This window comes from Ostrinia nubilalis, chromosome 10 (genome assembly GCF_963855985.1).
Source record: "Ostrinia nubilalis chromosome 10, ilOstNubi1.1, whole genome shotgun sequence".
In the NCBI taxonomy this organism is placed as follows: domain Eukaryota; kingdom Metazoa; phylum Arthropoda; class Insecta; order Lepidoptera; family Crambidae; genus Ostrinia; species Ostrinia nubilalis.
The window spans coordinates 7,405,124-7,418,294 of NC_087097.1; the positions used below are offsets into that span (position 1 = coordinate 7,405,124).

At 33.5% G+C, this 13,171-nt stretch overlaps 1 protein-coding gene across 1 annotated transcript in view; it reads right to left on the reverse strand.

Moving 5' to 3' along the window:
- Positions 1–13,171, reverse strand: part of LOC135075102 (protein singed wings 2) — a 66,744-nt gene that overhangs the window by 32,657 nt on the left and 20,916 nt on the right. Inside the window, exon 3 of the mRNA XM_063969440.1 lies at positions 8,165–8,324. Coding sequence (XP_063825510.1) covers positions 8,165–8,324 — 160 coding nt within the window. The remainder of the gene's footprint in view (positions 1–8,164; positions 8,325–13,171) is intronic.

Genomic DNA, 13,171 nt, shown 5'->3' on the forward strand with positions numbered 1-13,171 from the left:
ATAAGAGGGATTCGAGACAAACAGAATGTATTTTCACGAGCTTAAGTTTTCTAAGAGACAGGTCAAAAATTAAGAACAAAAATGACAATGACACAGAGAATTTACTTTTTACAAATCTATAGGCCGAAAGAGTATAAATAAAGGTGGAGGGATCCTCCCTTTCGCAACATCACAAATACATAATTATTTACTCTTCAATTTTGGTTGCTCTTATAGACAATATTTAATTTTATGACTTTAAATGTTATAAATAATTACATTATGTTATCGTATTTTATTAAAAACAAACTTTAGGAATATAAAAACTATGTTCTTTACATTTATGATTATTTAAATTATGGTTTTGAAAATTAGAGAAAGTTATTATTATGCCTAAGAAACCATTATGCATTTAGAAAACTATGCATATCAAAGTTTATGCGAAAAAACTTTATGCAAATACTGTTATGCCAAACTAAATTATGATGAAAAATGTTATGCGTCTGAGAGGGCACCCCTGTCAAGGTTAGGCGCAATTCCATCTAATCCACTTAACTACAGTAAGAGCTGAACCAGATAGCGGACTTAAACGAAATTAGGCTGTCACGCATACAATGGCCATTTCATTTCGCTGTTGATTTTGTGGTGACTTCACACTAGAGCTCCTTCGTCCGTGTAATTCAGCACTCCTTATTTAGTTGAAAAGAGCACGCAGGAAGATTTCTATTGACAACGTCACTTTTGTCGTAGAGTTTTGGACTGGCACTGTATACTTTTGCTGTCGATACGACAAGAAGAAGAACTTTAAATAAAGAATTTTTTAGTGGGACTCCTTGATTGTTGAAATATAAATTGTACGTTGCGACGAAAGCTCAACGCCGTCGTAAGTGAGTCATGTCGAAAAGTCAAAATATTCGGTAGAGCAAGAATCTTTACCTAATGTTTTAGTCATACTCATGTAGTACTCGATAATATAAGAAAAAAAAACGTAACCTTCAATATTCAAGCGAGTAATAAACCTACCTTTATCGAGGATCGTCTTTAATGTTTGGTTTGTGAAAAGGTAAGAAATACAAATAGCGTATGCTCTAGAGAGTAGTCACCTTAAGACATTTTGGCCTAAGGCAACTTGTAAATGTTACATGAGTCCAAAGGTCGAATTCATTTGGACTCGGCTAAATTAGTCTCGCTACAGGTATGCCGTGTAATTTTAGAGCGATCGTATAAAATTTCATGAAACATAATATTTGCTGAAAACGAAAGTTTGTAACAAATAAACTAGCACTAATTTACTCAGACGTAAAGCTATTGTTTATTTCTGTACTCTACATAGGTACGAGCTCTATGGGTACGAGGTATTTACTTACTAAATGAGCATTTCATGATTACATAATTATTATTATTAACAATTCTGCATGGTTATGGAAAAGTTGATGCTTTATATCCGAAAAACAAGCCAAAGTAATGGACATAGTCCAAAAAATTTTGATTACGTTTGAAATTGAGTTTTAATTTTTTATTTTATACAATACAATATAGGTAGGTAATAGAAACCTACATGTTACTTTGTTGCTTTAAAATTTGCGGTATTTCACTATGTGTATAATACCTATGTCACCTTAAAATTGTGAATTCTGTCAGATTATAAATCTGACGTAGAGACGTTATTTGAATGATCAAACGAACTTACCAAGTGAAGTTCGATCTAAATTATCCTGTTTTCGCCGAAGAGATTTATTTTACCATGTAGTACCCCTGTACGACAAGCCAATCCGCACACAATATTCAGCGCAGTAGTAGTAAAAAACAAAAGAGCGGGCAACCCCACCCCTACCACGCTGTGGGCTCGGTGTCCGAGCGGTCTCATTATATTTAGAGAAGAGATGACATTGACGTTTACCTCCAGGGAAGAAGATATAGAAATCTTCGGGTTGGGAGGGACCTTAAATCTCTTCGGCGAAAACAGGATAATTTAGATCGAACTTCACTTGGTAAGTTCGTTTGATCATTCAATTATCCTGCTTTCGCCTCCGAGATTTATTTTACCATGTAGATGTTTAGAGCATGGATCAATGTCCATGTTAAATGGTTAAGAGAGTAAATGTCAATGTACTAATTACATAATAAAGCAATATTTTTGTATTATAATCGTATTGCATCACTTATTCGTAACAATAACAAGTATCACGGTCTCAACAAGATTTTGTTCATTATAGAGTATTATTATATACATTTATTTGTACTTCTATTAACTGTTAAGTACGACTACTGATTGTAAAAAGTTGCCAAGACAGTTGACAGAGCATCCTGTCTATCCAGCACACTGGCTAATTGTATCAACGTTGACAGCGGCGCAAACCGCAGGCAATACTGCCGCGTGTCGCGTGCTGTGTGGGCCGAACACCCTCGTGTCGACACTCCTTTCCTATATTTATCCAGTTTCATCTCAGAACTGAGCTTGACGACGGTAGTGGTTAACACCGAATCGATCACAGTGATTGCAAGGCTAACACTCTGATTGTTGTAAAACATAAGCTCACTTGCATTTTAATTAAATAAATAAATAATGTGGTTAATTAAAACTTATTAATTTATTTGGATACAGTTTGACCAGTATTCCAAAACAGTATTAATTTGGATTCCAAGTAACACTGTTGCGAGGAAAAAGTTTGGTTTCTATTTAATAGCACCTTTTAATAGCAATCTTTTGATTCTTGAAACCTGACCTATAAATTATAATATTTATTTAAATAATTATATATTTCAATAAATTATATGATTTCACTAACGATATTGCTAAGCGGTGGTTATTTAATGTTATTATAGGATGCACCCGACTTTAGAATATGCTAAGAAAATAGAGTAAGGTAGGTACAATGATGTAATTGAGCATTGTAAAAATATTTATTTGTCAGTCATTTGGTGTAGTGGTTTCGAAACGGACTACTATGCCGAGAGGTCCCGGGTTCGATCCCCGGCCAGGCAGAAATTGAATTGATACATTTTAATTTCTGTGATGGGTCTAGGTGTTACTATGTATAATATGTACTTATGTATATAAAAACGGTATTTAAGTATGTTTATATCCGTTGTCTAGGACCCATAGCTTTGCTCAGTTTGGGACTAGGAGCGTAGTGTAAAATGTCGAAGGAAGGATATTTATGTATTATTTGCGGAGTGTATAGCGGAGTCTGGTACGTTTTGTTTGATCCGCGACTGCCAAATACAAAACTCACTGCCAAAGAAAGGTAAGCTTAAATGGGCATAAATGGGCAATATGGTACTACTGATGTACCTGTTGCCCCAGCATTCAATTTTTTTTATTTTTTTATTTTTTATTTATTTATTTTTTAGTGAAAAAACGTATTAACGTCTAAAAAAAATGGTCGCCATTCTAAGGCGAATTAATTGGAATTAATTCATGTTAATCGTGTAGAAATCTCTACGCCAGACGATAAAATATGAATTATGACTAAATATCAAACAAAGTTCAAGAAACAAAAAATAGGTTTATGTCATGTACTGAAACCAAAGCGTCTAACATTTTCTGAGACAATATTGAACCAAGCTCCTACTCCGTGTCTTTATTCAGACACCTTGATTCAGTCAGCTTCAGTATTATGACTGTGATGATTGAATTTTTATAATCATGCTAAGAAAAAATAACAAATACTAATTCTCAATTTATACTTCATAGAAAGGGAAGAAAGACTCATTCATTATTATGAGTTTGTGGCAGCGTTATCGATTCGTAAAATAATATCGCATTATTTTTTGGTATTATTAAAAAATGTCCTTAATCTAAACTAAAGGTTACAAGTAGTGGTAGTACTGGTAGGTACCTACATAATACATAGTTTATTTTATGTGGTTGATTCGTTCTTTGACTGACCAAAGTCCACTAGTCCGGTTGTTATTACAAGCGGCCCGATTTCTTTTTTGATGCGTCAATAATTTTCTATTACATTGATTACAATGTAATTATTATTGAATTAAATTTATAAAGGCATAGTTATTATCGCCTTAACGCATAATAAGATACTTTGCTTGTCTAAAAGATTTAGCAAGAGAAATGATTCAATGTATTTCATGATGTCGCATCTCTTCTTATGAGAATTATAACGTTATAACATAAATAATTTATACGAACCAATTGTAAAACAGTACATGGGAGTTAAAACTGACCTCTTTTTTTTTTTTTTTTTTTAGTAAATAAATAATAATAATGATGATGAAGGCTTACTTCGTAAGACTATCAATAGTATTATTAGCATTAATCATACATTGATTAGTAGGTACAAACCTACATAAAAATGTTTTTTCAATACAAGAAAAAAAATGACGTCATCTTATGTACCGATACCGATACAGTTTAAGGAAGCTCTTAGATTTTATCTATTATTTATTTATAGATACAAGCTGGTGAGACGTCATGAATAAAAAAATAAACTTTGTAAAAATATCAGGGCTAAATAAAGAAAGGCCGCAAAGAGACAAACAAAAATGTTGCCTGTTTGTTCAGATACAAAACAAACATCCGTTAAAATAAGACCATAATTCTATTTGCTTTTCAGTGGCTATCGTGTTTATGTAATAAACATAAAATATTTTATATTAATAAGTTTCTTTAAACCATAAATGAATCTTTTGTTAAAAGTTTAATTGCGGTTAAAATATCATCCCTTTTGAAGTGCTTAAACCACATAAACTTTGTTTAGCATCTTATATAAACGCTATCTAAGTCCACCATCTAGGAACATTTTTTTTTTTTTTTTTTTAACAAGTGGGTAATCTCAGAATGTACTCGTGTCGACGGATGCGATTAAGAATATTCTTAATATCAACGTCTCTGCGCCGACGTGTATAATTATTTGTTATGTATAATTAATTATGTTTACTCGCATGGTTATGATGATTATGAAAAAAAACATCTGGGTTCGAATCGGGAATCGAATAGGTATCTCGGTACAATAAATTCTGTAACCGAATATTAGGTACATTGCATTTAAAATAACAATATTTTAAGCGGCCAGCACATACCTGTACATAGATGGCGCGTCGTCTAGGGACGCGGGTTACCTTGGTGTTCTGGTCGGTCTTTAATGGCGCTTCCCGCGGTGCTCTGGCAGCGCTGGGCATGCGGCGGCGGCGGCGCGGCGCTGCGGCGTAAATAACGGCGCCTGCGCTTGTGGAAGGCGGCGTGGTTGCGCCGCGGGCGGGTGATAGGTCTTAGCCCATCATACCATACAGCAGGGCGTAGCTTGTCGGTACGGCCTCTGTATAAAGCCTCGATTCACACAGTTATGCGAACGGCTAAAGCTTAAATTATATATTCAGTGCAGCAGCCTGGATTAGTTGTCATATCAAATAAATACCTCTTTTCCCGTTTTAGAGGATTATAATGAGTTATAGTTGTCGACCGTCGATGTAATTGGTCGACCGACCGGAAATGTAGAAAGATCTTTGTAAGTTTCCAACAAAAAAATGTGAGACTGATAAGTACTCACAATCACAATGTCAGTTAATATGAGTCGTTGCATAGAAAAAACGACATATTGTCATACTTCATATATAAAGTAGGCATTTATTTCCACTTCGACTCGGTTCGGTCAACAAACCGGCCTAAGGTTTATTTAGGATCATTTATTCTGACCTTATAATAGCAAGTAACGAATCTACATAAATGCACTTTGAATTTTGATCTGATACTTATTTCTTTCTTACTAGCCTTTGTATTTAGACCAATATCGATTGGTGTAATGTATAAAAATACGAAACAACAAAATTATTCAGTTACCCTTTGTAGCATTGAACAATGTGTATGGCCACAGGGTCATCGGTCGTTATAAAAGCAGGCGGAGGCTCGACTGGGGCGAGTGCGTCCGCGGCGCCGGGTCATCATGCTCCAAGATGGTTGATGGTTCATAAGGTGTAAGGCCAAGAAGGCAAGCTCTTAATGTGGGTAGTTTCGTACAAACGCAACATTTTTCTGTATGAGCTCATTATGTTCTGTTTTTACGGCTTTTAAAAATGGCCGAAAAGAAGATACTTAAAAACTCGTAAAAGTGAATAATATTACAATACCTGGCTATCTCGGTAGTTAATATCTCGTTTTTACTCGCTAGAGCAAAAAACGGCTACTGGTTAAAAAATCACCGAACATAAAGTGGCTGCTGGTTAATATCTCGTATTAACGCTACTGGTTAAAAAATGACCCGCAAATATGACCGAATATAAAGTGGTTGCTGGTTAATATCTCGTATTAACTCGCTAGAGCAGATAATGGCTACTGGGTAACATCTCGCATTACCTCGGAGAAAAAAATGGCTACTGGGTAACATCTCGCATTACCTCGGAGCAAAAGAATGGCTACTGGGTAACATCTCGCATTACCTCGGAGCAAAAAATGGCTACTAGTTAACATCGCGCGTTAACTTGGAGCTAAAAATGGGTCAAAGTTACGCGTCGTGTCACAACGCTTATAATAAAAATGTACGAGCACTTGCACAAAATAGTTGTTACAACCAACCTTGTGTTGGGTCTAATTCTCGTCACTACACTGCACAACTTAAAATAATTACGTTTTTTGTCGGTAAAAACGTCCTTGGTGACGTCACTTAAGCATTTTTCTTATACTGCGTGCGGTCGTTGCGCGTGCGCACAAAGGAATGAGACCGCTCGGACACCGAGCCCACAGCGTGGTAGGGGTGGGGTTGCCCGCTCTTTTGTTTTTTACTACTACTGCGCTGAATATTGTGTGCGGATTGGCTTGTCGTACAGGGGTACTACATGGTAAAATAAATCTCGGAGGCGAAAGCAGGATAATAGTTACAATCACTTACATTTTATTATAAACTGACGGAGTTCACAATTTCACCAGTACATTTACTAATCTTACTAATAGGTACTTATTATAAATGCGGAAGTTTGTATGGATGTCTGGATGTCTGAATGTTAACATGTTTGTTGCAAACACTACTGATTTTGATGAAACTTTACAGTATTGTTGTTTATAACCCAGAATAACATATTTATGACGATCTATGACAAACTAAATCTCACGCGGGTGAAGCCGCGGGCAAAAGCTAGTAATAACATATTGTTGAGAATTGCTTAGATGTTAAAGGAAACAATATAGATTACTTGTAATTTAGTTTGTCTTTCTAGATCAATGGTTCCATTGAATTCGATAGAAACGATAAGAGCTTCGACTTGTGATCGATGTAGCGTATCTATGAACGAGACGTATTTATGAACCAATCGAATTCTATTCGTACACGAAATATATACGGTATTGCTTTGCATTCTTCCCACATTTACAGAGGTAACGACTATATCACTGACACTGAACACAAATCAGTAAAAAAGAATGCCCTATAATTTTGTTTCTTAATCTTGAGTATTTTATTTTATTGACAATTTATTATAAACATCGCTAATTAACGTACCTATCACATGCACATCACTTGTTGGCGACGGCGACGGAGACTCTTTTTACTTTTTATTGTATTTTTTTAAATTCTATTGAAATCTATTGTTTTTCAAATTCTTTTTGACAGTTTTGTAAAAAGCTGACGCCCACTAGGTTGAACGTGCGAGACAAAATGGGCTTATTCCAATTATTTGAACTGCAAAACCAAAACTAATAACTTAGTGTGCTTTTTTATAGGAGTCTCTTGTTTATTTAAAATAATAGGTATTGTTCGCTACTTTTATCTATGTGAATATGGCAAGGATGCGGCAAGGATACGTGTATATCATAAACATTTTGTGCACATTTTATTGTTATAGAAAGTGAAGAAACAAAAAGACGATTCTAAACAAAAGAGCATAGCCTTATTGTATTTATTAATTTAATTAAACAACTGCCAATATTTTATGACAGTTACTTTAAAGCGGTATAAACTATGTTGATGGTATCAGAATGAAATAAATTGGTAAATGTTTAAAAATAGTAATCAAATAAATAAGCAAAAATTTGCAGTTCAACGACACGAAATGAATATTGTCTCCAACAACTGGGAAATGCTTTATTTAGTGAAAATATTCTCGTAGGTGTAGTACCTATCTGAAGTACAGCTTGTACTACTAGCAGTGCATTTAATTGTGGCTTACTCTTATAAATCTCAAGCCATACAATGAAGCAATACGCTATGTTACTTCTATCCTAATTTTTCAAACATACCTTAATTTTACTAAGAGTCCCGAAGTGTCCCTTAAAGGTATACAGGGAAGTGCAGTTGATGAGTTCCAGAATCCTTAGCTCTGGGAACTGTTGCTGTATTCTGGTTATATTGACGCAGGGGCCTGGACAGTCCAGCACCCTGAGATGTGATATGTCATGTCTGTGAACAAAACAGAGAACTTGAGAAACGGAAAGTTACACTAGTGACTTACAAAAAGAAATTAACACCCGTTTTCATAAACGAAGCTTGATTAAGTGAAGCAGTCGAACGCACAGCGTTGAGTAGAGCTCTGTGATTGGTTCGTGTGTGACCTTGTGCGTCCACGCGCACTGTGAGACCTCATAGTAATGTTTGTGAATACGAGTGCTAATTTCATCTAGATAGCTTTCCATTTAAAAATGCTTCGTATTGCTCTTGGCCCTCGCAGAAATGTACTACACAAAGAACAGAATATACTTCTGGCGCCTATTATTTAGCCTAAAGTCTATAGCTAAGGCTTTTCTTATCACAAACTGGTTAAATTCTTGCAGTAATTGTCTTTTACAAACACTCTTTATCAAAAGATGACGATTATACGAAATAAACATTAGATTTTACTACCTTTACCAGAGTATTGTTGACAAATAATAAAGCGGTGTCTTTGAAGATAGATCCTTAGAGCTCAGGATTCAGGCATTTTTGTGTATTGATGTAAGAGCGTACAATATGTCTCTTATAAGAATATTAAACTGTATGAGTTTTGTAACGTATTCCTAAAAATAAATAAATGCATTTCTTTATAAATGGTAGACTTGTAAGTAGTTTCATAGTATCTAATGAAACATTATAATTCTGATTACCTTAATCATTATTATTATTGCTTCATGTACTTAAATTTAAATATGCCTACAGGTCCATCAAGTACTATTATGGGAGTTAATATTTAAGTTAGACATTAAGATCTTAATGAAATACTTAATTAAAAAGACTGATTGTAATCCAATTTGATTATCTTCAGTTCCAGCAATCGTGGAATATTTTAGATTAAAAGAATTCCGAGTATCTAGATTGTAAACTACGTGAATTTCAGAATTCTTCAGTTATATACAGGGTGGAATTTTGTAATGCCACCTGGAGGGAAAGTGCTCTTAATATTGTAGATAGAAAACTTTACTCAAAGAAAACATTCCTTTATTTTTTTTAAGAAAGAAAACTGTATTCAACGATTTACGAAAATTCTCTTCCAACACCCGGGAATTGAACCGACCAAAATCTGTTAATAATTAAAGAAAGAAAGAAAAAATATTATTTTGGTATCAAAGATATTACAAATTACACTCTGTATTTTTATTGCATCGATGGCTAGGGTTAATTATGAGGATAAAACCTCTCTCACAAACTTGATAAAGCAAATGAAAGGAAAATCATGAAAAATTAAATTATTTTAATTATGTACAAAGAATGGTTGGTATGATGGTGAATTTTCGGAAATCTTTGAATGCAGTTCACTTTGTTTTCAAAAATAAAGCAATGTTTTCTTTGAGTAAAAATTTTACGTACTTTCCCTTCAGATGGCATTACAAAATTCCACCCTGTATATAGTGAAGTAAAGTAAGTTGGAAAATGCGAAGCGAGGACTCTTAAGAATTCTTGAATGGTATCTCCGGTTCTCTTGACTTTATTGAGATGCTTTTTGGTACATTATATGTATTGTTAAGTTACATTTTAATATTCCGGGAAAAATACAAATTTTTCAAAATGTGATTAAATATCTTGTCATATTGCTACATTGTAGAGTTAGAGAGTACAATAGGATATTTTTTTTTAGTTTGAGCTAATTTTCATTAAAACAATGTTGCATGGTCTTTATTGAACAACAATATGTGACAAATGTTTTTTGAAAGATTTATAATTTGAGAATTTAATGTAAGGCACTCATGTTCAATAAGCGTTTACGCTACCAAGTGGTTTAGGTAGAGCTGTGTTTGAAGTCGTGGCGGCTTTGTGATTGTGCTTTTCTTTCATAATGTTCAATTTCGTAAGGAGAAACTATTTTACAAACGTTCACAAAAATGGCAGCAAAATAAATAAATTGTTTTTGCTTACAAAAAGCTTATGATAAACCAATTTACCTATCCGTAGTTCGTAGCGCTTCTCGTAGTATCACGTAGCACTGTAGGGCGCTTTTCCATTACAGTAATAGGATCTGAAAGGCACGCGGTCAAACACATTTTGAGACGCCGTTCAATTTTGTTACTGCCGTATGGTTTTGGCTGAGTAGAATAGAGTTTATGAATTCGTGAAATGTTAGTTTACATTTTACTATAGATTCATAGAACCTACCCTAGAATAGAACCTACTCTTTCCGTGTAGTGGTCACGTAAGGGCCCTTTCTCACGGAAATCCAGTTATTATGGTTATAATAATATTGTTGCCATCGGAGATTTATCCACTCCTTTTGATATTTCTTATTTATTTTTCAAATACACACTGTTGATATTTGATGAATTAAAGACGGTTTTTGAGAATAAAAATATACTTTTATTTAACTACGCCATGACAGGACGCTTACATGTTCGAGAAGAGCGCGAAAAGCAAAAATGACCACAGACAATGAACTTAAGAAAAACAAAGTTTGGCAACCTACGCCAATAGATGGCGCTATGCGTCCATTATATCAATTAAGCATTAGAAATTTATCCTAAAATACAACACGCCTCCTTAAATTTATAATCTTAATTAAGAAGACTAAACAATACTTTTACATTCTTAATGTAGACTAAACTAATCTTAACTCTAATCTATTTTTCAAGAACTTTGTCTTGTCTAAACTTTTGGTTAACATGTCTGCTAAGTTAAATTCTGAATCAATTTTAACAATATCAATTATTCCTTTTTCATAGTTTTCATTTATATAATGGTACTGCACTTCAATGTGCTTTGAATTTTTTGTGAAATTACCAAATTTAGCAATCGAAATTGCACCTGAATTGTCTTCATATAATTTAATTGGTTTACAAAACTTTACATCAAATGATTCAATTAGTAAGTTTCTAATAAAAAGTACTTCTGTCACTGCCTCTGACATTGCAATATATTCTGCAAAAGTTGAACATTTCGTTACAGTACTTTGTTTATGTGTTTTCCAAAAAATTAAGTTACCGAACAATCTGATTATAAAACCTGATGTAGATTTTCGATCCACATTATCTCCTGCATAGTCAGAATCTACCATACAATCTAATACTTCAGTAATTACATTATCATAATAAGTTAACTTCAAATCCTTTGTTTTATACAGATATTTTAAGATTCTCATAGCATATTTGTAATGAGTTCGGTTGTAACAACTTTGGTATCTACTCAGATAATTAACACTGTACGCTACATCTGGCCTTGTGCCTGTACTAATATACAATAATTCACCTATTAAATTCCTGTACTTAATACTTTCATCTATTTCCTCAGCCTGTTCTAATTTCAAATTTGTTTCCATTGGAGTATCATATAATTTAGTATTTTCCAGATCATATTTTGCAGCCAAAGATTCAATATATTTTGTTTGATTTAGAGTCATTACATTTTTATCATCACTATAGTCAATATCTATTCCAATATAACTTTTAATTTTTCCTAAATCTTTCATTACAAATCTTTCCATTAAACAAGTTTTTACCTCTTCTATTTTACTTTTATCTTTGCAACAGATTAATAGGTCATCAACAAATATTAATATGTATATTGGATCTTTGCTTGTTCTATTCACATATAAACAGTAATCATAGTTACTTTTAACAAAATTCAACTTTTTAATATATTCATCAAAACAATCATACCATACTCTAGGACTTTCTTTCAGACCATAGAGAGCTTTTTGCAATTTATAAACTTTATTGTCTCCAGTTTCATACCCTTCTGGTTGATTTATAAAAACTTCTGACTTTACATGACCATTCAAAAAAGCTGTTTCGACATCCATCTGTTCGATAAATAGATTATTTTTACAACTGAATGACAATAAAATTTTTAATGTTTGCATTTTTCCTACTGGTGAGTAAACATTTTCAATGTAATCTTTTTGCTGAAACCCTCTTACAACTAATCTCGCTTTATAAACATCATTGCTTTTCTTTCTAAAAACCCATTTAACATCTAAAACCTTTTTAGTTTGTGGCTTTTCAACAATTTGCCAAGTATTATTTTTATTTAAGCTACTCATTTCTGAGTCCATAGCCTTTTGCCATTGCTTATAATCATGAGAGTTCATCGCCTCCTCAAAGGTATTAGGTACATTAGCATCAATATAGTTTACATAAATAAAATGTGAAACTGGATTACCATATCTAGAAACTGGATTTCTTTTTCTTTTTGACGTGCCCTCTTCTACATACTTGTCCCTATTATCATTTTTCACAAAATCTTTCATATCATTATTAGAAATAGTCTCACCTGAATCTACATAATTTTCATCACTTTCATACTCTGTTTTACACTTATCATTTGACACATTTGAGGTTGGGTCACTGTCTGAATCTATACATTTTTCTCTTAGATCATCATGTTTTTCTAAGCAAATTAACATAGTATTTTCTTCAACAACTTGTACATGTCTAGCATTAATTATTCTGTTATTCAAAAGAACTCTGTAACCATTTTCATTATAACCCACTAAAACTCCTAATTTGGCTTTGTCATCCCATTTACCTTTTCTTAAAACTTCAGGAACCCTGACAAAAACTCTACTTCCATAAATTTTCAAATGCTCAACATTAGGTTTTATTCCAAAAAATATCTCGTAGGGAGTCTTGTTTTCTACTGTATTAGCAATTGTCCTATTTTTCAGATATGCTGCTGTTTTTATTACTTCAGGCCAATACCTCCTGTGAATTTTAGCTTCTCTCATTAAGCACCTACCTATATCCATAGCAGATCTGTTGTATCTTTCCGCTACTCCATTTAATTCATGGACGTAGGGAGGACATGGTAACAACTCTATACCCTTTTCCTTTATGAAATTATAAATTTCT